The following is a 25,290-nucleotide window of genomic DNA, read 5'->3' as shown; positions in this document are numbered from 1 at the left end:
TATCTATGTTATTGGTCTTGATTCTATAATTTTTTGTTTTGTTCTTCCTACTTATATCTGGGTTTTTCTTAACCCTGATATATTCCTATGATATAATTTTTTAAAAAACACTCATTTATTTTGTTGGGAAGAGGTGTCATGCAACACATCACAGTGTACATGTAGAGAACAAAGGACACAGTTGTGGGATGATAGTTCTCCTGTTCTACCAGAGTGGACCCAAGAATTAAACTCAGGTTGTAAGCTTAGTTGTAAGCACCATCTTCTGAGTCATCTCTCCAGCCCTTAGAATATCTTAAAAGGAAGCTATTTCTTAGTCATAGGGAATTTGGGAAATAACTCTCTGAATTGTTATTTACTATTTAAAAGAAAATCTCCTTTGTGTGTGTGTGTGTTTAATATATATTTAAATTACAAATGATTTCCCCATATACTTCCCTTTTGGTCCAAGGTATAATCTCCTAACTCCTCTGTTGAGGTTAACTTCCTAAGTGTCTAGATTAGAAACTTCAGATTTTCTCTCTGATTACAAGCCATGATTTTCCCTCAGTTAAATGTTTCTGATATGTGGGTATTATATTTGTGTTGGAAGAGCAGAGCAGATCCGAAGCATATAAAAACTTCATGTTTTGGAAACTAGGAAGATGTCAAAGCACTTGCTTGCTCAAGCTTGAGGACTTGAGTTTGAATTTCCCAGAGCCCACATGTGAGTCTAGGTATGGTATCAGGTCTGCAGTCCTTGTACTTCTACAGCAAGGGGGACACACACTGGAGAGTCACAGTCCAGCTAGCTTAGCACAGGCAGCAGCACACAACAGAGACCTGACTCAGGGAGCCAGCAAGGACTGACACTGAAGGTTATCTTCTAACCTCTTCATATGGAATATGCAAGTGGACACCCACATACAGAGACACAGTTGAGTTTTGTTTGTTTTTTTTTTTTTTATTTTTTTTTTTTTTGGTTTTTCGAGACAGGGTTTCTCTGCATAGTCCTGGCTGTCCTGGAACTCACTCTGTAGACCAGGCTGGCCTCGAACTCAGAAATCCGCCTGTCTCTGCCTCCCAAGTGCTGGGATTAAAGGCGTGCGCCACCAACGCCCGGCTTGTTTTGTTTTTAAAGCTCTACGTTTTAGGGACTTGTATTCTTATTATTCAGTGAAATGCTCTGTAAAATATTCTTTGATGATCTGTACTTGCTAAAAAATTAGATCTTGTCCTAATAACCAATATTATTCAAGTCGTGTATTATTAATCATTAAGTTACTTCCACATACAGAAAGGTTTTTGGTTTTCTCTTTTGTAGGGAACAGCGTGCCATTGATCTCTATAAGCAGCTAAAGCACAGACCTACTGGTAAGACTCTTCCATCACAGTATTTAAAGGTGTTTTAGGAAACACCCTAACTGAACAGAGTGGGTGGATTCTACTGTTTACGTTCATAGTAAGATCCTGTTTTGGGATTCTTTTTGTGACATTCGAGGCTTTAGCTTTATGTTTATAAGATCTTAAAAGATTAGAAGGGAAAAGTAATAAGGCTATTGAAGTAGAAAGTTTTAAAATGAAGTGAAAAGAAAGTAGAGAAGAAAAAAGGGAATTTGGCATTGGACCAGTGAGTTTCGATTCCCAACACTCGCATAAACACACACATGGCAGCACACCCCTGTGGTCCCAGCAGCACTGGGAGAGCAGAGACAGATGGGTGCCTGGACTCAGTGGCCAGCCAGTTTAGCTGAAACAGCAAGCTTAAGATTCAGAGAGATACCCTATCAACAAGTCCGGTGAGATCCATTAAGGATGATACGTGAAGGTGACCTTGGGCCTCTGTACATATACTCTCTCCCCAACAAAAAGGAAGAGATAGTAACACATGCATGCACTGACACACACACACACACACACACACACACACACACACACACACACACACACACGGGAAATACTGATTAACTTAGAGAGCTTGGAAAGAATTCAACAGAACAGGTTCTGGATGGGATGGAAAGAGAAGCTGTAGTCAGTACAGAAGCAGTTTGTTCCAGAAAACCTTGCCTTCACCAGCACTGGTCACCGCTCATATCCTCAGGGGAACAGTTCGTATTGAACACTGCCAAATCCCTTTATTGTTGGGAGGAATGTAGTTTGGAAACCAAAAGCCTTGAATTCTAAATTGGATATTTTACTGACTAATCTCCAGTACATTTCCATGTTTCTATTCCCCTTTTGTGCAAAACAAGTCAAAGACTAGCCTTCTAACTCAGTAAGCTTTGGCAATGTATTTGAGAACATATTTATGGAAATACTTTGAAAACAATAAGGTGGTATCCTTGCAGTAAATAGTTAAAAATCGGCCACTAGTCAAGCTGACTGTCTAAGCTGCGGTGGCTCTGCCTACCTCAGCTGCCATGTTTCTCAGCCAGAGGGCCACATGCTTTCCACCGCCAGCCAGAGACGCCAGCTTGGGGGATGGCTCTGCCAATCTTCCACGCTGTCTCCGCAAGTCTGGGCATTGCCCAGACCATCCCTCCATCCACGCAGGCCCAGTAGGAAAATGAGATTCTAAAGCTTAAAGATTAATCAAAGGCTTTATATGTTTGGTAATGCTCAGTAACAATGTGCCCATACAATTAGAGTTGTTTCCCAATTAGCTAACCTAAATAAAAGTTGTTCCTCATGACTGCTCTCCATTCCTGCGTGGCTCTCCATTGCTCCTCCATCTCTGCTCTCCCTAGCTCCTCCTCTTCCTTTCCTCTTCCTTTCCTCTTCCTCTCCTTACTCCTCCTACCTTAGCTCCTCCTACAAGGTGGTGTGTGTGTGTGTGTGTGTGTGTGTGTGTGTGTGTGTAAAGAAGAGAAGAGAGTCTTTTGAGAATGAAGCTAGTCTGTGGAGGAGGTTTCTGGAATGATTAAGAAAGGACAGATTTTTTTTTTCTTTTTCTTTGTTTTCTCTCCCCCGTCCCCTCTTGCAGTAGTGGGGGATCCAGCCCAGAGCCTTGTATACGCCTGACAGTACTGATCTTTCTCTGAGCTCCAGTCCTACAACCTTCCCAAACCTCTTTTGAAACTCCTTCCATAGTTTTCTTCTTGGGGTAGTACAGAAGAAGGTTGAATGAGCAAAGTTTGCACAGTTAGTAGCAAGGATAAACAGTAGTGATAATTTTGTTTTCAGGCTTATTATTCAAGAAAACACTGGAATGATACATCAGCAATTTTCTGCTCTTCTAAACTCAAATTGCCATTTTCTGAAGTACAATACCTGATGCTAGTAGTTTTAAAAACTGAGATAGTGTCACTTAAAAACTCAGTGTAATCAACAACCATCCCATTTGAGGACATCTATCAGATGCCATTTGACTTTAAGTTGAACTTCAGGTGTCTGCTGATGCATTTTATCAGTACTTCAGATTTTGTTTACGTCAACTTTTTTTCAGATGAAATTTTCTGAGCTGTAAACAGATGGATTAGCATGAAATTCCAACAACCTGTTAGGGCAGTGAAAGCCTGACTCACTCACTGTTCTAAGTAAGGAGGTTAGTCATGTAAGAGAGCTAGTCTCTTGGCCAAGGGCTGCATCTGTGCCGGAATTTGGGTTAGTATGGGTTAAATCAACCAGACTATTTTTTCAAACACAGGCAACATAAGTCTCTAAGGATTAAACATAGAACCATGCATAAATTTACTCTTTAGAAGGTATCTGTGTGTGTGGGTGTGTCCCGTTTGTGTAGGGGTACCCACAGAGTCCAGCAGAGGAGGGCATCAGATTCTCCTGGAGATGTCACAGATGCCTGTGAGCCGCCTAGCATGAGTGCTGGGATACAAATCGGGGTCCTCTGGAAGAGCAGCAAGGACTCTTGACAACTGTACTAGCCTTGTAACTTTACTTTTTGATATATAGTATAGTTGTCATTGAACTATACTTCAATGTCTTAGAATTTATAGTTAATTTAAAAAATTTTAAAGCCACATGTTAATTTAAATGGTGTTGTATTTTTTCATGGAGAAATGTGATTTACCTCAAATAGGACACCAGTGACAAGACAAGTAATGATTTTGTCCTGGTCTTGTATGGCAAATCTGAGTTTCATCAGGATTACTTAGAGGAGCTTCGGGAGCTACACTTCTGAAGAAAATCTCTCCTCTTTCTGTCTCTCTGTAAGAACTCTTTCAGGTTCTGGGAAAGGGGTACGGCCTCATGCACCCCTCTCTGTTTCATGGCAGACTGTTAGTGAGCCTAGCCTTACTATGTAATCACAGCTTCTGAGAGCTCGCTAAGGCAACAGCAGTGTCACACTTCAAGGACAGTGTTCTACAACAAATTGGAGAAATTTTGTAGACTACTTGCAGTGTTTTAAGAGTCTTTAAGGAACTTCCTGTTTGGAAGTTGGTGTGTTCTACAACAGAGAGGTTACAAACTGAACTGAAATTGTTTCTAGATCACTCATACAGTGACAGCACAGAGATGGTGAAGATCATTGTGCACACCGTGCAGAGTCAGGACCGTGTTCTCAAGGAGCTGTTTGCTCACCTGAGGTAGGAAAACTGCTTCACTTCTCCTGAATGCCAGGGTATTCATGTTCCTTTAAAATTGTAATACTCTTTCTCCGGTAAATAATTCCGTCAGTGTCTTAGAAAACATGGTGATGTGTAAGCCCTGAATATATGTGTTACTTTTTATTTTATTTATGTGTATCATAGCCTTTTATCGCTATCTGTAACTCTGGAACCGGAGTTACAGATAGATGTGACTGGGTGCTGGAAGTTGAACCCAGGTCCTCTAGAAGAGCAGCCAGTGCTCTTTACCTCTGAACTATCTGTCTAGCTCCTACATCCATTGCTTTTGAGATCATCCATTAAATAGGATGCTGGTTGTGCTTTATTTCCTCTGGGTTTGGATGGCGTATGTTACACAGTCTTGAGGGATGTGACAGGTATCTGACACTGACTCAATCTTTCCAGCAAGTTGTTGGGCTGCAAGCAGAAGATTATTGATCTACTCCCCAAGGTGGAAGTGGCCCTCAGTAACATCAAAGAAGCTGACAATACTGTCATGTTTATGCAGGGAAAGAGACAGAAAGAAATTTGGCACCTCCTTAAAATTGCCTGTGTAAGTATTTATTAGTGAACGTAATACTGAGTTACTGTTATTTTCTGTCAAAGAGGGTTTTTTATCGCTTTAAGATATGTCCTTTGAATATTTATACTTTATATTGGGTCCACCCATTTCTTGTTCAGTGTCCAAGTAATTAGAGATAGGATGTTTGTATTATCACTCCCCTTTCCAGTGCTGCTGCTGCTGCTGCTGCTGGTGGCGGTGCTGGTGGCGGTGGCGGTGGCGGTGGCAGTGGTGGTATGTGTGTGCTTTTGTTTGTTTTTTTTGAGACAAAAGCTCTCTCTAGCCTAGACTGGAAGCTAAAGTACCTCAAAGCAATTTTCCTGCCTCCCAATTGCTGCAATTAGAAGTGTGGTGACACCCAGCTCAGTCCCCTCTTTTACAGTTCTCCCTACCCTGGATCACTGTGGTTGCCCAACCCAACTTGGAGTAACTGCGTCTCACTTGTTAATAAGTCAGCCTTGTTGAGCTTTTCCCTTCCTGCAGACAACAGCTGCATTAGAGAAATTAGAGTCATTGAGCTTCAGTCTATGTAGTTAGGTACACTCAGTTTTAGTCAATGAAGAAAAGGGACCAGAAGTGGTATAGTTAGTAGAGGTGAGAATAGTTTTGTTTACAAACTGTCCAGTTTTTATACAAGAAATAATTGAATTATAAATCTTAAGAGTATGGTTTTTTTTAAAATTATATGAATCAAGAGGTGCTTGCCTGCAACTTATTGTGTGTGTGTATGTGTTTTTCCTTCAGACACAGAGTTCTGCCCGCTCTCTTGTAGGATCCAGTCTAGAAGGCACAGTAACCCCTCCAGTATCAGCATGGCTGCCCCCTACATTAGCAGACCGTGAACATCCTCTGACATGTGTGGTAACTCCTCAAGATGGGTGGGTTTACTTTGTAACAATAGGCAGTTGTGTTTTAGGGGAAAGGGTAGGACAGAGGCAGCAAGCATGATAGTTAATAGTGCCTTCAGACCAGGGTTCAGTTTTGACTGTCTCTTTTTTTATAGTGCTGAGTAATTGTTTTTTCAGTGTTCATATATTGTCACTTTAAAATGAGAACATCTTATAGAATTACTGTGAAAATTCAGTTGAACATTGTATGTAAATGCTTGGGAAATGAATTTCAGTAAGTATTACTAATAAGTGTCAGCTCAATCCAAGCTCTAAGCCATTTCTGTTCCCACGCATCAGTTTCCTTTACCCAAACTGTACTCATTCCTTAACTACTCATCTCTACAAGAAGTTATACTTTTTGTGGTTTGTATTTTTTGGTACTCAAGTTCTCTTTTAATACAGTAGTGAGGTCTATTTCTTAAATTTAAATTTCTCTGTTCTTTAAATCATTTTGCAAATAAGAACTCAGATTTGCAGCCCTGCATTTTGTCTTTAGTTCCTACTCTTCTGCTGAAAGCTGAATGACTGTCCGTCTCTGTTATCTTCTCAGCATAAGGTGTGCCGTGGTCAAGAGGCTCTTTGCTAGCTTGTGTACTGTCGCTTTTCTCACAACTCACGGAGACCTCCACAGCACCAAGTACTTCTCGGAAGTCTGCCCATAACTAGTTTTGCAGACATGCACTCATGTTACATGGCTGCTCAGGAGGTCACGCAGTGGCATACTCTACTGCTTATGAGAGAACAAGCACATGGCAGGAAGGCAAGCTGATCCCAGGTATTTCCTTGTTAAAAGAGAGCAAGTTCCAGGGTAGATCTCAGGGTCACTAAATATGTGGCCCAGTATGAATACATAAACAAGCATAGTGGAGGTTGTGATTTTACAGACTTCAGAAAATTCTCTGTTAGAACTGAAGGAAGTAAAATTTAGTACATCCTAATCCTTTGTTTTCGTTAAAGGTATTTAGGCTTGGTAGGGATGCTAATTCCAAATACCAGCTCTCTAGGTAACTTCCAGTTTGAGCTTGTGGTTGTTTCCAACAGCATATCTTTATCAGAAAATACATTTCCTGATAAACGAAAGCTGGTCTTGATTACAATGTACCTCTGGTACTTTATTACCAAGATTAGGAAATTGTTAACATGAAATTTTCTGAATCAGTACTTAGTTTTAAGCTAACAGTGGCTGTTACCCATGGCCTACAGTTGATAAAGGAGGGAGTGAGGGCTGGTGAAGGACAATGGCAGAGGACGTAAGGAAGAGGACACATGAGAAGCTAGAGTCAAGGCCACCTTCACATACAAGAACCCAGGGACACTGTGGTTCATGATTTTCATCTGTTGTTTTCATTGGTTGGCTTGCTTGGTTTCATTGCTACTACTTGTGGTTTTCAACCAGTTTTTCTCTTTCCTGGATCTCTGGAAACCAGACTCCACTTTGAATCTCTACCCTATGTTTGTGTGTTCAGTGAGCATGGTGGTGTTTTATTGTCTGCAAAAGAAAAAGGAAACAATCCAAAACCAAACAAACAAAAATGTATCCATTTGTGTATACTAAGGGACCTCCCCCTAATCTGGTACTTCTTCATCAGGGAAGATGGGAGACTGCTACCAGTACTACCTATTTCAAAAGAAAATCTGATGAGAGTCACAGTGGACTTGCTAGAATAGACAGATGCAGTAGCTTATTTGAAGTGGGATACTGTGTCTGAGTGGGAGGGATAAAGAACCTGAAGACAGCAGCAGCCAGCTTTGCTGGAGTGCTTGGTTGCAGAAAGTGGTAATCCTGACTTAGAGAATCAGAAAGTAGGCAATGCTCAGGGGCTCCTTTGCTGAACTTGAAATGGTTTTGTTCTTTCATCCATCAGAGAGACGTTAGCACAAATGATAGAAGAAAATCTGAACTGTCTTGGCCATTTAAGTACTATTATTCGTGAAGCAAATGAGGACCAGAGCAGTAGTATGATGGTAAGTTTGGTGTTTAGATACATTGAATACAAATGGTTCATTTTCTGTGTTGGCCATGTCTGGTGTTTGGGGCGTGTGTGTGTGTGTGTGTGTGTGTGTGTGTGTGTGTGTGTACATATACATATATGAATAGAACTCAGAGGAAGGAACATTTGAGAAATACTTTGAACCTCAAATTGCCATCTTTTTATTATGCAGGAATGTTTATCCTGGTTTCTGTGATAGATAGCCTTAAGAAAAGTAATTTAGGGGAGACGAGTTTATTCTGCTTATAATTATTGGCTACAGGCCACTATTATAGGGAAGTCAAGGCAGGAACTTGAAATAGGTAGACGTAACAGCTCTAGTCAGGAGCATAGAGAAAGAAACGTCTGCATTCCTAACAGTACTCAGCTCACTGTTTTCATATTCATACAGTACAGGGCTCAGCCCTGGGCTTGGCGCTGCCAGCTTTTAGGCTGGGTGTTTGCACATCAGTTAATGAAATCAGGCTGACCCCAGCTGTCCTTGGGAGCCTCCTCCCAGGTGATTCTAGGTTATGTCGACTCTACAAAACTTCCTGTCCTGCCTGTAGTAGCATCATGTCATCAGTGAACATCACAGTAGCATCTGCAGTCAGAGTAAGCTTTCTTCACAGTGTGAATGCATGTACCGTTTTGCTTCAGCAATACAGTTTTTTCAGTAAGATGATAGTTTTACTCTATAATTACTGTATTTGATGCATATAAGATTAATTAAGCTAATTAATAAAAGTGGTTATATCAAGATTTAGTTGCTTTGAACTATTGACTTGTTAAAACTGGGAGAAGCAACTCTAAAATACTAGCAAATTCACTGCATTTAGTTTCAATACCAACTCTTTGTCTTCCTACTTAAGAATATTTTACTCAGATTTTTATGATAATTTTAAAATATTTTTGAAATTCCCAGAAGATAAAGTGAGCTAAATTCAAGCTGTAACTTCTGTAGTTTTTAACTTTTTGAATTTTGATTATACAATGTCCAAACATTAAAACAATTTTAAAAAGTGAACTCTACATTTGGGTAACTGCTAATTGTGACTTTGCATGCCTGCTTTTAGAGTCTTGATTGGAGTTGGTTAGCAGAATGACTCGCCATTTGTTCACTGTCCTTGAGCCTATGACGCTGTCCCAGCACATCCTCTAAAGTCATCTTTACTTGTGGAAGCCATTCTTCACATACCAGTCCGAGGAGGAGAGGGCTGTGAGCAGAAACTACAAATGACTTTACAATCACAGTAGCTTCCTGTTTTGTTTTATTTTTTGTAAATAATTGTGATTTCTGAACAGATAGGATTTTATAACAAATTAGTGGAATTAATTATTTTTTTAACACTGCAGCTAATTAGGGAGCTCATTAGTGACCTGCTTATCTTATAATGTTGGAGAAATACTACTAATGTAGCTGATAAAAAAGATAACCTTCTAAAGGTCTAAACTGTAAGCATAAGGCCCAACATGGTATTAGTATACAGAGATGAGAAATTCACCCAGTGTTCACTTTTTTTTTAATTAGTAGGTCTTGGATATATATTTATCACTATTCAATGTGCAACATCTAAATATTATGAGACTATACCGATTGGCAATTCCATAGCATAGCTCTAATGAAGATACAAATCAAATAAATCTATCTCTTAAGGCGTTGTTAACCTTGTCTTCTTTCTTAGAGGAATGCCTGCAAAAGTAAATCAGATAACTCACATTTTGAGGTACATGGTTTTGTGAGAATATTATAATCATAGCTACAATTAAAGGACTGATATTTTACACACTTCATTTTCTTTAGAGCTTCCAGAACATATTAGAATTTCCTTAGAGACATATTTGTATCAGCTTGCACATGGAAATTACTTCTCATGTCTTCTAGAACTTTGACAGTGTTCTTCAATATGATCTTCCCAGTTGTAGCCTATAACAGTGAGGTTCCAGTAGGTCTCCAACATCACCTCTTTGTAGAGACTCTTCTGGGAAGGATCCAGCAAACTTCACTCTTCCCCAGTGAAGTTCACATGTACGTCATCAAAAGTCACTACATCCACGTCTTGATTTCAGTGCTTCCCTGAAGTCCCCTCACAACACCCGACAGCAGAGCTCAGAGCAGGACACAGAGAACCATTCAACCCTGCACAGCTGCAGCAAACTTGCTGAAAGCCCAGTGTTCATTTTAAGTAAAGCTTGTCTATGGAGTTTCTGTGGAAGAGAATGCTCACAAGTAAACTTGGGCTTTCTGAAGACTAAGCCCCGCCTCCTTGTGTTGTTCTCAGCAAGTGCTCTTCATGGCATCACATGGAGTTAGATGAATCTCATCTTTAATTGCACATTTAATAGAGTCCTTTTCTTATGTGTGGGATTGGACATATGTGCCTTTGATATCAGCTGACCGTAATGAATTGTGTTGTGTGCTATGTGTATATGTATTTAAGGTGTACATTTAATAATATCAAAGAGAAGGTGCCTGTTAATTTATAATGTATTTGAAAGTTGTATGTTTTTGCATTTGTAAAAATGGGTCACTTGTTTAAATAATCTTTTATGTCTTGTCACACAAGTTTCAAAAGGTCTGCATTCCTTTATCTGTAATTATAGCCTCAAAATCCAAGAAGTTCTGAAAACAAGGTTTTTATAAACTTGATAACAAAATTCATTTGCTTCTTGATCTATTCTGATCTGATACTGAATCTGCTTATCCCATTTAGTGTGAATATTCATGTATTTTGCCACATAAATATTAACATGTTTGATTATTGGGGTGTGTTGCCATAAACTCTTTTAAGGGTTGATGTAGTGTGGTGTATGCACAGAATTACTTTTCTAAAATCTGAAAATTTTTTCATTCTGAAACATTGTGGATCTCTGAAAGATTGTGGATCTCTGCCTTTTGTTAAATAATTTAGAAGGTGTTATTTTCTTTTAAAAAAATGTGAAATGCTTTTATATTTTAGTTTTACACTTTGTGTATTAAATGATTTTAAAACTATTTTTGAATCTCTACTCATTACCAAAATGCAGTTTGTAGTACTATAGGCTAATATGGTTTGAGAAAATATAAAGGGTCATGTGATAGGTTAGGAGCACAAATAACAAGATAGATTCTTTATACCTTGTTGTTTGTGTGTGCCCACATGTGTGTGGAAGCCAGAGGACAACTGGGTATAATCTTCAGGAATATTGCCCTACCTTTTGTGAGTCTGCCAGTGCCCTGGAGCTTATCAACTAAGGTAGGTTGGGTAGACAAGAAGACGTGGTCTTCTTGTCTTTGCCTGCCCACTTTTGCCACTACAGGTACCTACCACCATGCCTGGCATTTTAGATGTTTTCTGAGGAACCAAACTCAAATCCTCCTGCCTGCAAATCATATGCTCTGCTGATCAAGCCATTTCCCCAACCATGCACTTTCTTCTAGAATTAAATAGACTTACTTGGAAGTGTTAAGGAACTTCCTTACTGTGATGTTTTTACTAGGAGGTACTAGTACTACTCTGTGTGTCTAAAAGCATTAAGATCTCATCATTTACGCTGATTGTATCCCCTATCCCATTCATGCTGCCATTCTCCTAGCATCTGAGTCTGAAAGCTTACAGTTGTCTTTTATCTTTTGGCTTGGTTTTTAGACAAGGTCTCACTATTAACTTAGTCTAGTCCAAACTTGCCATGTCTCTTTAATCCCCAAGTCTTAGCTACGGGTATGTTGCATACATGGCTATCTTGTACATCTATGTACGTGGCTATCTTCTGTCTTTTACATTATCAGGTGTCAAAGTCTCTTTACAGATAGTAATTCCATCCCTATCAATTGAATGATAAGCAAAGTCTTTATTCATTAGCTCCATTAGGCTCTTAACAATAAGTACATATTTGCTGGGTACTTCTTGCTCAGAAGATCGGAACCTACTTGCAAAGGTCAGAAGAACTTTTGGGTTTATTTCTGTTGTTTTAAAACAGGATCTCACTGGACAGCCTGGAACTCCCTATGTAGACCAGGCTAGCTTCAAACTTTAGTAACACTCCTTCCTCTGCCTCCCAGGTGTGTGCTATCTCACCTGGCTGACTTGAAAGTTAATACTGTACACAGAGAAACCCTGTCTCAAAAAACAAACAAAAAAATGTAAGTATTGTTCAATTTTTTCCCAGAAATCATGAATTTTTTAACTATCATAACCATCGGCACAAAGATTTGCCATATTTCAAGATCCATTTTGATGGGCCATGAGTGGAGTGACATTCGGACCTTCTAGTATACATGACTTATGTGACATGAGGCAGAACATATTATAAGATCACCCCAAACTCGATTCTGAAGAATTAGTAGACCGCTCTTATTTTTTTTTCAGTAGCAACTTACAGAATTAAAATCAAAGTTATCAACTGTATATACTTCATTCAGTAGGCAACATTAAGAGGAACTAAGAATAAAGCCTACCTATTCTAGCACAGGTACTAGATTCAAAGCAAGTTTGTGCCCCCAACTCTCCCATTGAACCCAGCATGCCACTGGGCGAGAGCTCTACTGCTGACCTCCATCTGCAGCTTTGCTGGCCTGAAACTCTCAATCCTCCTGCCTCCACTTCCCAGGGATTACAGGCATGTACTATCATGACTTTTTTTGTTTTTGTTTTTTTTGCCAGGGGAAGGGGACCAGAGGAGGTGAAAACAGCTAAACTGTAATATTAGTCTGAAGCAGCAGGCAAGGCCCCATACATTCCTAGGTAATAAAAGTCAAATGCATGATACAGGTTAGTGCATGTATTGAAGGGGTGTGGCTAGATTTGCTTTTACAGGGCCCTGAATTGGTTCTCTTGCCTGTCATTTTCTTTGTTACCAGCATCGTAACCCTGTATCTGCTGCTGTTTACCTGTTTCACACCTTTCTGTCTGTCTTCACTCTCAGCCAGCAGCCAGTTACAGATACAATGCCCCTAAAGCACTACTTTTTGGTATTTTCCTGCATAGGAGTTTGGTAATCCTTCTGACCTTGTTATCCTTTTCTAGTTGTCTCTGCCCTTAGTGAAATAGAATGTCCTTATTTCCCTTGTGTTCATATATCTCTAAACTGTATCCTTTCCTTTGTCGTTTTGTTCTGTAATACATGCACATGGTGCGGGTTTATCTGCTAAACTCTTTATGATTATTAATTATTGTATGTGTTGGCGTGTGATATGAAGCCTGGGCCTTTATGTGTGGAGATCAGAGGATAACTTGCACAGTCAGTTCTCTGCTTTTCACCGTGTGGGAGCTAGGGTGAAAATAAAGTCAGTGTGGCCACAAACTCTACCCATTGAGCCATCTCACTAAGTCCACGTGGTGTCGAATGTTAAAATACAGTGAGAAAAGGTTAACAGCACTGGCTGCTCTTCCAGAGGACTCTGGTTCGATTCCCAGCACTGATGTGGCAGTTCACAACAGTCTGTAACTCTAGTTCCAGGGGATTTGATGCCCTCTTGTCACTGCTGAGGGCACCAAGCACACATGTGGTGACATACATGCAGGCATAACACCCATAAATGGAGTCTTTGTCTTCTTGCCACCCATTTCCTCTTAGCAGAAAAATGGATCCCAGACTTCGCAAATGTGGTTCTAGCCTAACCTGCCATAAAACTCCTTTCAAAACCCTCTCGGCATCATGGAAAATCAAGCATTCACTGACAAGACTGGTCAAGACAGTCCCAACCCCCACATTCAGCATTTGTATATCACTCTGATCCTGTTTCTGCGCGTGGCTTTCAGAAAGCCCTCTGGTGTAGCGTTCTGGCACAAAGTAAATATTCAACCCATCATTCCTTGAGACTGGTCTGGTAGTTTCCTTAGTGCAGGGTGTGGACCTGTAGAACGTGCTTGCCAGTTACACCAGGGATGAACTACAAAAAGATGAAGGAACAATTCCTACACTGAAGGGCTGTGCACTAGCATGTCCTGACCAGCGTCGGTCCGAGTGACCCACCCCAGGTCCACCCCTAGTCCTCTTCTGGGGACTTGGAATCACTACGCTGTGCGCGCGCCCGAGCCAATTTTGTCCCGCCCGCGCACCGTCTCGCGAGTCGCGGGCGGGGGCTGCGTCGCGTGCGTCCCCGCGCAGCCGCAGTGCCGGACAGGTGGGCGGGGCCGGCTGTTGGCAGCAGTTGGCGGGGCCGGGTGGCGGCTGCACGTGCGGGCGGGGGCGATGCGTCACTGACCGGTGAGGCGAGGCTCAGGGGTCGCGGTTCTCCGGGTGCCTGAGACCAAGGCCGTCCTCAGTTGGGACCTAACGCGAGGGGAGCCTGGGAAGAGGTGTCACGACGTACGCCAAGCCGGGGGCGCGGGCGCAGGGGGTTGGTGAGGGAAGCCCTAGCTGAGACAGAGAGCCAGGGGCCGGAGCTCGGGGCTTCCCGCCTCAGCTCGCGACCGTACGCGGGCTCTTCACTGGGTGGGGACTGGCCTGTCACTCAAGGGACTAAGGTTCCTTTCCTCCCCATGCTCAGGAGGAACAAGGATGAATATGACTCAAGCCCGGCTTCTGGTGGCTGCAGTGGTGGGGTTGGTGGGGATCCTCCTTTACGCCTCCATCCACAAGATCGAGGAAGGACACCTGGCCGTGTACTACAGGTGAGCGCCGCCCTGTGCAGCCAGCGATGGTTCTAGAGCACAGAGAACGGGTCCAATGGTCACAGTGGAGTCTGGGAAGTTGCTCTTTTCCACGGCGTCAGGGGAGCGCTTCCAGCCCTGGGAAGTGGTTTCATCCCAGCTGCTGGGAGCTAACCTTTGGCGGAGCACCTTTCTGGCGTCGGGCAGTTTAGTGCCAAGTTCGTTCTGTGCACAAGTAAAGACACCTTAGAGGGGACGGAAGTAGTCACTGCGACCGAGATGACTCTTTAGAGTCCGTACAACTGTGCAGGTGTTTAGTTTGCCACTGTGGATATTTTTCGGGCTTTCTGGTCTTACTTATGACAGTTCTCCCCAGCACTAAGTTTTTTCTTCTCCTCCTCCTCCTCCTCCTCCTCCTCCTCCTCCTCCTCCTCCTCCTCCTCCTCCTCCTCCTCCTTCTTCTTCATTAAAAACCTCCTATTGTCAGGTTATGTTCCCACAAGTCTTGATGACCATGGCAGTATCATATCCCTAAAGCTCAAGAGACAAAAACCACATTTGCAGGTTACCTTTCTCACCTTTTTTCAAGTCAAGATGAGGAAGTGTGGACTCAGTTGCTGTCCACTTGATTTGGCATAGCTACTCTTCGGTATAAATTACCACAAGCTCCCGGTGGTATAGACTGGTAAGAGAGGCCAGTTTGTGGAGAACTTGGAATAGTGGTTTATTCTGAAACAAGCAGATTTTGAGTATTTCTATCATGCCCCCCTAAACTGGTATTTCTACTTTTAGATCTGTCCAGAATCCTAGAAAATAGACAATTTTGGTGGTATGTCTTTAGCAGATGGAGTTCTAGCATAAGAAATGCCAGCCTGGACCACATTTCCATCCAGTTTGTCATTATCCTTCTGACAGGAAAACCACGAAGAGAACATCAAGATACCATTCCAAAAAATAGCTAATGAACCTGAAAATGTTAATCGTTTTAATTATGACTTTCAAACCTGTTTATATATTCAAGACAAAGATCAATGTGAATTTACTATTCGTTGTGTAAAATAGGACTTTTTGTTGTATTTGTCCCCAACTTGCAGGGGGTGTTTTCATAGTTCACATATTTCAGAGTTTGATAAACAGACCCATCTCTCGCCTGTAATCTCAACCCTTCTGCAGACCATCTTTCCATGCTAGGTTTTGTTACCTTTATACAGAGAGTGTGTTCCCAGGATTTTACTCATGTATTGAAAGAACCATTAGCCTCAGAAATTTTTTTCTTCCTTGAAAGTTTGGTTTTCTCCTTTTTTAAACTTAGCAATTAAATGTATTGTTTTGACTTGTCTCTTGTTATGTGCAATTAAGGTACCTTAATTGAAAGTCATTAGAATTTTTCCATAAGTATTTATCGGAAAGCTAAAGACCAGAGAGGATCGTTTGAACCCAAGAGCAGTGCTGAGACCCAGAGGTGGGATTGGAGCTTATGAAACAGGGTGCAATATTGGCAGTGGGCTTGGATGAATTGTCACATTTTTAAATGCGCTGGATGTTTTAAGTAGCAGTTGCTGTATAACTCTGTTGTGAGGGTAGTAGGTTAGTAACATGAGTAATAGTGAATGTTTATTGTAGCATTTTGCATTAACAAGAGATCTTAACAGTTTTGTCAACTGAAACGTCTTTTTGCAGGGGAGGAGCTTTACTAACTAGCCCCAGTGGACCAGGCTATCATATCATGTTGCCTTTCATTACGACATTCAGATCTGTGCAGGTGAGTGATTCCTAGGGATTCCAGATAGACGGGTGTGACAGGAGTTGCCATTCTTGTGGGTGGAGATGGATTTCCTTATTGCTTAAGCAAATATTGGTATTTACTCAGATGTGGAGTGAAAGTTCATAGTACAACTGTCATAGCACAAGTAATGATTTCAAACCACCTTGCCTTGAAATGAAAGTGTACACTAGGCTGCTTGTCAAGACTGACTTCTGCCATCTGGTTAATGGTATTAGCAGGTTTTCTGTTACTGCAGATTTTTCAGGAAACGGGGATTAATATTATCACTTTAGTCTTCAACTTTCTGCTGAGAGTAACTATGAATAGCAAGTTCTCCCAGGTTTCTTTGCGCTCCCTTTTTAATAGCTTAGAGAAGGATTGTGTCTATTCAAGTAAAGCATGGTGAAGCATGGTGAACATGGTGTTCTTTTTCTAGTCACAGAGATTTCCAGATTGGCTTCCCATATTTTACTCAGACTTTTGAAGGTTTTTTTTTTTAAACCATATCTTATGCATGGCAATACAATTAACATATTAAATAGCACTGTAATAAAATGAATTGGTATAATTTTAAACAAAAAAGGGAAATATTTTAGGTTATAAAACCTCTTCCCTTAGAACAGTTATTTTATATTTTTCTAAATGGGTTAGTGTGACAAATGTTTCCAGTGACTAGTAGTTTGTATTCATTTATGTCTTGGTTGATGTCCCTTCTTCATTCACCATGCCTTCCTCCTTTCCTGTGCTGCCTGTGTCTTGCTGGCCTGTTTTAGGCTCATCCCAGGTTCTCTCTTTTGACCTTAGCTCACCAACAGCTCTTGATAATCCCCAAGTTAACAGTGGCATCATCAGGTTGAGAGATTGGGCTCTTTTTTAGATCTTGTTCAAAGCCAGGCAGCTCTGTCTGCCTTCCTGAAGCTCACTGTTAAGCTGTACAGTGCAGCAGTAAAATAAAGTAGATATAGGCAATAATAGTAAATAGACTTTTAACTATATATAGCAAATATACTCTGATCATCAAAAATAAGTGAAATTAATAAAAAGATTTCAACATAAACTATCATAATTTTCTGTTTTGATTATTAATTAAAAATTAAATCTTAGAGGCAGTGTAACAAATAGGAATGTCTTTTTTATGTAAAAAAAAAAAGGTAGAATTCAAAAATTACATTAACAAAACCCTTCTAAGAAACTTTTCTTGAGAACAGAGTCATAAATTTATGTTTTGAATTTGAGAAACATTAGAGGATGCAGTTCTATTTAAACAGACGGTTTAACATAATACTTGAAGGGACTTATATTCATAAATGTGAAATCCCATGTATAAGTACAGAGACAAAGCATTGCTTAGAGAAATTATATTAAAACTTTCACTTTTTATATACTTTACAAAGTAAATGTTGACTTACTGTTTCTCTCTTGTGTTTTTTTGAGACAGAGTCTACTGTGTAGCCAAGGCTGTCTTAGCATTTGTTATAGTACAGGCTAAAGCCAAACTTGCAATGCAGTCTCCTTAAGGCTATGGTTACACATGTGTGCCAACATAATATTTCTCTCATATTTGGAAAAGAATTATATAGATGTAGATATATATCAGTACATAAGATATTAAATTGAAAGGTTATTGTTTAATTCCTAGTTTTTCTTGATTTGAAATTTGATAGTGAAAATTGGCTTGGTTTAATGCTTTAAAAGAAATAAAATATACTGAACTCATTTATCAGCCTTCTCTCGTCACTTTATCCAGAATTTTCTCTAATATTACCATCATGCTAATCTCTCAACCAAAGAATTACACTTTATTCTTTCTGTGCTGGAATTGTATGTTCAGCCAATGATCACCTCCTTCCTTTGTTATGTCTCCAAGATTGATGTCTTCTGGTTTTTGTTACCCGAGACAAGTTACTTCTTTAGCTTCCTAGCTGGTTTTCTTGCCCCTCACTCAGTAAGCTGAATAACACCTGTATTACATGATCAGAGGAATTAAGGAAAATACCTTTTATCTTTCCAATGCTAAGAGATTAACCCTAGGGCTTGAACCCAGAGCTTTGAGCATTCTAGGCAAGTCTTCACCACTGAGCTCACACCTTTTGTATTTTCTTTTCCCAGATTGGGCCTCACTGTTTCCCAGGTTAGTGTAGAGCTTGTGCTCCTCCCACCTCAGCCTCTCACGTAGCTGGGATTATAGGTCTGCATGACCACTCCCAGCTCTGACAGTATCCCTGAAAGATTCATTTGATGATTATATACAACATGGATTAAAGAGCATTTAAACTGTTCATCAGACATTCAAGTCCTCAGCCCAGTAACACTGTGTTCTCTTCCCAGAATTTACCACTCATCGGAATAGTACCTTCTGATTTAGGCAAGCCAGTCTGCTCTGAGTGTGTACTTTTGTCTTTGCTGTGTGTATTTGAATAGGACATTAATTAAACTTAAGATGTCCCTCTTAAGTTCTTATTCCCCTTTTCTAGATCTGCCTCTTAATACTTAATTTCAGAGATCTTCTAAATGTTTTAGTTTTTAATTTCTGTGTTTGTGTGTGCCTACTTGTCTATATGTGTACCACATGCTGTAATGTCTGCAGAAGCCGGAAGAGGAGGTGAACGCTCTGGAATGGGAGTCACAGGCAGTTGTGAGCCACATTATGTGGGCTAGAAACCAAAGCCAGGCCTGTGAAAGAGTGTTGAGTACTTCTAATTGATGAACTATCTAAGAGAGCTTTTTTGTTGTTGTTGTTGTTGTTTTGGTTTTTTCGAGACAGGGTTTCTCTGTGTAGTCCTGGCTGTCCTGAAACTCACTCTGTAGACCAGGCTAGCCTCGAACTCAGAAATCCGCCTGCCTCTGCCTCCCAAGTGCTGGGACTAAAGGCGTGCGCCACCACCGCCCGGCCTAAGAGAGCTTTTAAGACTAGTATTTCATTCCTTGTAGCTTAATACCTAAGAGCTCAATTTATACTGTGTTTTTTTGTACCTACTAATATATTTCTTTGTAAGAATATTATTTTCTATGCTAGACTGTGATGTTTAGATATCAGGGACCATATTTTGTGTCCTTAACAAGGTGAAATGTGTCCCAGAATACACTGCTAACCTATTTGAGACCTTAGGTTACGAAGAACACTTAAAACCAGGTTATTGGTTCATTAGAAGGAAGAGGGATGGTGTTGGCACACTCATGTTAACGGCAAACTGAGCGAATCCTGTGAGAGAGCACTAGGTCCTAAAGCAAAACAGTGACCAGCTATGCTATCAAGTTCAAAGATAGCTTTGGTTCATAAAGTACTTGTGTGGAAAAATGTTCATTTATCATCATTGTGAATAATGTAATAGCCAGGAATCAAAGTTCAGAGCATAGATCTTGGTCATAGTGTGTGCTGGAAGTGAGGTGTGTAGTTTGTGATGTCGGGTCAGCTCTAAACAAAAAGATGCTTAAGAAAAACTTTCAGCCTACTAGTAGATTGGGCATTGAGTACTTCCTAGTGATTTTTGAATCCAGTCTTAGTTATAAGACATGTATACTCAAGTCTTTCTAGATACATAGAGAAATGGCTGACTTAATAGCTGATCTTTGGAAGCTAAAATCATGGAGGGGCTGGCTCTCTTGTACTCAGTGGCAGCAGCTCTCCAGAGATTGTTCTCTGGGATCAGCAGTGTGTGTTTTGTTTGTTTGTTCATTTGTTTTGTTTGCTTTTGAGACATGATCTCTCTACATAATTTTGGAGCTCACTCTGTAGACCAGACTGGCCTTGAATTCACAGAGAGCCACCTGTCTCTGCCTTCCAGGTACTGGGATTAAAGTCACTCCACACAATGCCTTGCCAGATCAGCAGGGGATTTTTGTTATTATCTTGTTTTTCAAGATAAATTTTTTTGTTTTGGTTTGATTTTTTTGTTTTTCGAGACAGGGTTTCTCTGTGTAGCCCTGGCTGTCCTGGAACTCACTCTGTAGACCAGGCTGGCCTCGAACTCAGAAATCCGCCTGCCTCTGCCTCTGCCTCCCAAGTGCTGGGACTAAAGGCGTGCGCCACCACCGCCCGGCTCAAGATAAATATTGATGAGCTATTTTTTTTTTTCCAGACAACACTACAAACGGATGAAGTTAAAAATGTGCCTTGTGGAACAAGGTAAGCTTCCTCGTTTGTGAGCCAGCACCCTTTACTTTCTATAGTTCTGAGGACGTTCTTAGAGCTCTAGTCACTTGAGAAACCTTTGTTTACATTTTGTTTTGTTTTGTTTTTGAATCAGACAGACTCTCTTGTGGCCCTGGCTGGCCTAAGACTTAGTATATAGATTAGGCTGGCATCAAACTTGAAATAAACCTACTGCCTCTGCTTCTGAAACCCTGAAATTATAGGTATATGTCCCTATGCCTGACTAAGACACTAGTATATAAACATGATGCAACAGAAACTTCGGTGCTGTGAGTTATTTTCATGAAGCTACACTTGAGACCATTCCTTCTGAGGATATTATTGAAATGGAGTTTCAGGGCTAGCAGACTAGTCATATATTAGTGTTATCACACCCGGGTTGCTATTTTAATTGACAGGAAAATGAAGCAGAAAGTATAGGCTCCACATAGCCTTTGCCCTCCTGATACCTCAGTTAGCTTCTCTAAGCTTAATTCTCTTAAGTCAGGGAGTAAGACCTATGTTAAAATTATTGTAAGGGTTAGAATTTGTGTATATGGCTCAGAACTTGGCTTTGAATTGATGTTCAATAAAAGATTACTTAAAACAAAATCATTTCACTTCTCTTTATAATGTTAAATGACATCTGAGAGTTTCTGAGTCAGTAAGTAGGTCTTTGATAGAATTTATATTTCTAATGAAGTTCCTAACTACACTTACACTTTTGGTCTAAAAGCCTCTAAGAATTGTTGTCCTAAAAAGGTTGAGGTCAAGGAAGGAAACAAGGCTGGTTTATCACTAAAATATACTTACTGAATTAAATTGTATCAAGTGAGGAATGTGAAATACGAGGCAGTTTTTTAATTACCTAGTTTAAATGACTTAAAAAGTATTGCTTTGGGCTGGAGAGATGGCTCAGCGGTTAAGAGCACTGACTGCTCTTCTGGAGGTCATGAGTTCAAATCCCAGCAACCACATGGTGGCTCACAACCATCTGTAATGGGATCCAATGCACTCTTATGGGGTGTCTGAAGACAGCTACAGTGTACTTACATATAATAAATAAATAAAAACCTTTAAAAAATATATTGCTTTTACAAACCTGCAAAGGCACCTTTGACACCTGTAGAGGGACAGAGGCTTTTTACAAGGGACAAAGCTCTCTTGTATTTAAGTTAATATGTCAAGTTCTCCCTAGGTTTTAAGTTAGATTATGAAGTTCTCCCTAGGTCTGTCTGTAGCTTGTTTGCTTTGTTATTTTTATTGTGGCTGTGGCTCACATTCTCCATTGTTTGTTTTTAGTGGTGGAGTCATGATCTATATTGACCGAATAGAAGTGGTTAATATGTTGGCTCCTTATGCAGGTAATGTTAACTCTCTACTGTGTTTCCATCATTATAACCAGGGTACTTACAACTGAGGAAGGAGAGTAAGGTACTTTGTAAAGTTTTACTCCCTCGGTGATCCCTGATGAGTCTAGAAGAATGATCATGAAAGTATTTTTATTTCAAGGAAATAGAGGTACCAACAGGTCACAAGTTCTGGACAGAATTAGTTAAAAAAAAATGGTATTGTATCCAGTTTGTTGGGGAAGAATTTCTTTGTGTCCTCAAGATCTATAATTGATCAGTTTTCTTGGGTCACACTCATTTGTCACTTTCTAGTTGTGATTTGCCATAACTTACAAAGCAGTCTGAAAGTTTGTAGTATAAGGAAGCATTTTCTAAGTAAGACATGAACACCTAAGAGATAAAGTGGATACACATTATTATTATTATTATTATTATTATTTGTTATTATTTTATTTTTTGGATTTTTGAGACAGGGTTACTCTGTGTAGCCCTGGCTATCCTGGAACTCAGTCTGTAGACCAGGCTGGCCTCGAACTCAGAAATCCGCCTGCCTCTGCCTCCCAAGTGCTGGGATTAAAGGCGTGCGCCACCACTGCCCAGCTGGATACACATTATTTAAAAACAGTTTGGGCTGTGGAAGGAGATGGCTCAGTCTGTAAAACATTTGTTGTGCAAGCTTGAGGATCAGAATTCAGTCGTAAGCACCCATGAGCTTAGTATAGTGGTGTGCACTTGTAATCCCAGTGCTGAGGCAGAATCAGGAAGATCCCTGAGGTGCAGAGGCCAGCCACTCTACCCTAATTAGTGAGAACCTTAGGGATGACACTTGAGATTGATTTGTGGTTCTCGTGTGTGTGTGACACAAGAATTTAATTGCAAATTTTGAAAATACCTGCTCTTCATCCTTGTGAACAAATTGGCATGCCAAATAAACCAATGCCTTGTGTTTTGCAAGAGCATCAAAAAAGTGAAGATGGTAGCCTCCACCTTTAAGATGTTTTCATTGTACTTGAGAAGACATGATAGAAAGGGGGAAACATGTATTGAAATATAGGTTCATGTTAAAGTTCATATCACTTGTACAGACACAGATAGTGGAAAGATTCCAGAGCAAAGAGTTGTAAGTATATTATTGTCGAGTAGTTTTGAATGATATTTTTGACAGTTATTTTCCTCGTGCTGTCTCATCTACAGTCAGCCCTCTGACTGTGGCTTATGCATCCACAGGTCCAACCAAGCACATATCAAACACTGAGGGGAAAAGCTGAATCTATACTAAACATGTAGAATTCTCCCCCTGTTTTATTCCCCAGACTGTTCAGTGTAGTAACTGTTGATGTGGTAATTATATTAGCTATTGTATAATCACCTAGACATGGCAAAGTATACAGAAATATGTGCAGTTTATATGCAGATACTACTCAGTTTAATAGAGAGACCTAGACATTTGTAGACTTTCAGTATCTCCAGAGGATCTTGGAACCAATGCCCCCACAGAGAGCAACAAGTGACTGACTGTGTTCTCTGATTACAAATCACTGGAGTGGATATGATTCAGAACTGAAAAAGAGAAAAGCTGATGACTCTCTCAGACACTGGACCACCAAAAAGGCAGCATATACCAGCTGATATGAGGCCCCCAACACATATACAGCAGAGGACTGCAGGGCCTGTGTTCAATCAGATGATGCACCTAACCCTCAAGAGACCAGGGAGTTTAGAGGTCAGATAGAGTGGGGTGGGGGGTAGGAACATCCTCATGGAGATGGGGTGGGTTGGAGGTATGGGATGTAGAACAGTTGGAGGGTGGATGGGGGTGGGGTGGCAGGGAATAAAATCTGGAGAGAAATAAATAAATACCCGCTTATGAATTTTTAAGTTAGCATATAAACTAATGGATTTTATTATGTCATTTTCATGTATGTCATTATACTTTATTTTCATTAACTCCCATCCCCCATGACTCATCCCATGTGCCCTGTCACATTCTGGCTGGTTCCCTCCTTCTAGATAATCCCTTCTTTCATGTCATGTATATTTCTTTTTGTTTTGGTTTGGTTTGGTTTGGTTTGGTTTTTTGAGACAGAGTTTCTCTGTGTAGCCCTGGCTGTCCTGGAACTCACTCTGTAGACCAGGCTGGCCTCGAACTCAGAAATCCGCCTGCCTCTGCCTCTGCCTCCCAATTGCTGGGACTAAAGGCGTGCGCCACCACCGCCCGGCTTCATGTCATGTATATTTCATTACTCTTAACCTTTCTCCCCTTCCTTAGATCTCTTCTTGACCTCTCATGAGCTTTTTTCTGGTTGTGTGATACACACACACATATGCACAATATTAATCTAGATTCTAAGTATGAGAGAAAAATTGCAGTGTTTTTCTTTCTGAATCTGGTTTATTTCTTTTAATACAATGTTTCCAGTTCCATCTGTCATGAAAATGTCATTATTTCATTTTAATTTAACGGCTGCATAAAATCCCATTGTGTATATCTACTACACTTGAAAGATCCATGTATCTGTTGATGGACACCTAGGCTAGACCCAGTTTCCGACTGTTGTGAGTGGTGCAGCAGTGAGCATGGATGTTGAAGTAGAGTCCTTCAGGAATATACCTGAGGAGTGGCATGGTTGAGTTCTCTGATAGTTAGAAGTCTCCGTATTGATCTCCATAATGTTTGTTCAAGTAAAAGCCACCTTTGAAAAATTAACTATGCACATGTATATTTTTACATACTTTAAGTTGCATGTGTCTGTATTTGCAGCAGCTTCCTTTCACTCCTGCTGTTTTTCAGTTCTATCTTTATCTCTTGACTGGAGCTTTGCTGTGCAATTGCGTATGCTTTCCTGCGTCTCAGTTCATCTTCACACTGCTGCATGAGTACACATCTGACCGACTGTCATCCTTTCCTTGGGTTGGCCACTTGTCTTTTCCTTAGTATAGAATTTGGGATCTTCTGTTAATGCTGTGAATGCAAGAAAATATGATAAATTGAGCCCAAGAATGTAATGCTTTCACTGTTGTGCTTTATGTTTTCACTATTGTGTCAATGCTTTTCCTCATGGATAATATACCACTTTTTCATTACTGAATTGGAAGATAGTTGGGTCATTGATGGGTGAAACAAACATGAATTTTATTTATTCTCCTTCAGTGTTTGACATTGTGAGGAACTATACTGCAGACTATGACAAGACTTTAATCTTCAATAAAATCCACCATGAGCTGAACCAGTTTTGCAGTGCCCACACACTTCAAGAAGTTTACATAGAATTGTTTGGTAAGTGTTAATTTGTTTTAAATATGTAAGAAGACAATTAACAATTAGAAATCTTATTAACTTAAGTATTGATACTGTAATGTTGGTAAGTCTTGGGCCATTTGAGCATTTTGTCTGAATTTTTAATAGCTCAAGTATTTTTAAAGGCCTTTGTTTTTGTCTTGTGGTGATCTCTCTCTCTCTCTCTCTCTCTCTCTCTCTCTCTCTCTCTCTCTCTCTCTCT

General features: G+C 40.4%; 2 protein-coding genes and 1 pseudogene across 4 annotated transcripts in view; 2 read left to right on the top strand and 1 right to left on the bottom strand.

Annotated features, from left to right (window-relative positions):
* The window catches only part of Chuk (component of inhibitor of nuclear factor kappa B kinase complex), a 36,767-nt gene extending 25,806 nt beyond the window's left edge, over positions 1-10,961 (top strand). Inside the window, exons 16-21 of one of the 2 annotated variants that reach the window (XM_028773707.1) lie at positions 1,304-1,353; positions 4,427-4,523; positions 4,950-5,097; positions 5,851-5,967; positions 7,862-7,961; positions 9,043-10,961. In XM_028773707.1, the coding sequence (XP_028629540.1) occupies positions 1,304-1,353; positions 4,427-4,523; positions 4,950-5,097; positions 5,851-5,967; positions 7,862-7,930 (481 nt within the window). In that variant the 3' untranslated portion in view covers positions 7,931-7,961; positions 9,043-10,961. Of the gene's footprint in view, positions 1-1,303; positions 1,354-4,426; positions 4,524-4,949; positions 5,098-5,850; positions 5,985-7,861; positions 7,962-9,042 lie in introns of both variants that reach the window. The other variant, XM_028773701.1, reaches the window with a different exon arrangement.
* On the bottom strand, positions 9,832-12,809 carry LOC114625907 (annotated as a pseudogene).
* Positions 12,810-14,066: 1,257 nt separating this feature from the next.
* Positions 14,067-25,290, top strand: part of Erlin1 (ER lipid raft associated 1) — a 38,071-nt gene continuing 26,847 nt past the window's right edge. The window contains exons 1-6 of one of the 2 annotated variants that reach the window (XM_028774872.1): positions 14,067-14,155; positions 14,439-14,562; positions 16,222-16,303; positions 20,386-20,432; positions 21,741-21,802; positions 24,942-25,067. In XM_028774872.1, coding sequence (XP_028630705.1) covers positions 14,450-14,562; positions 16,222-16,303; positions 20,386-20,432; positions 21,741-21,802; positions 24,942-25,067 — 430 coding nt within the window. In that variant the 5' untranslated portion in view covers positions 14,067-14,155; positions 14,439-14,449. Of the gene's footprint in view, positions 14,258-14,438; positions 14,563-16,221; positions 16,304-20,385; positions 20,433-21,740; positions 21,803-24,941; positions 25,068-25,290 lie in introns of both variants that reach the window. The other variant, XM_028774861.1, reaches the window with a different exon arrangement.

Source organism: Grammomys surdaster, unplaced genomic scaffold, assembly GCF_004785775.1.
Source record: "Grammomys surdaster isolate TR1022 unplaced genomic scaffold, NIH_TR_1.0 66, whole genome shotgun sequence".
Lineage (NCBI taxonomy): Eukaryota > Metazoa > Chordata > Mammalia > Rodentia > Muridae > Grammomys > Grammomys surdaster.
This window is presented reverse-complemented; position numbering and strand designations above follow the sequence as displayed.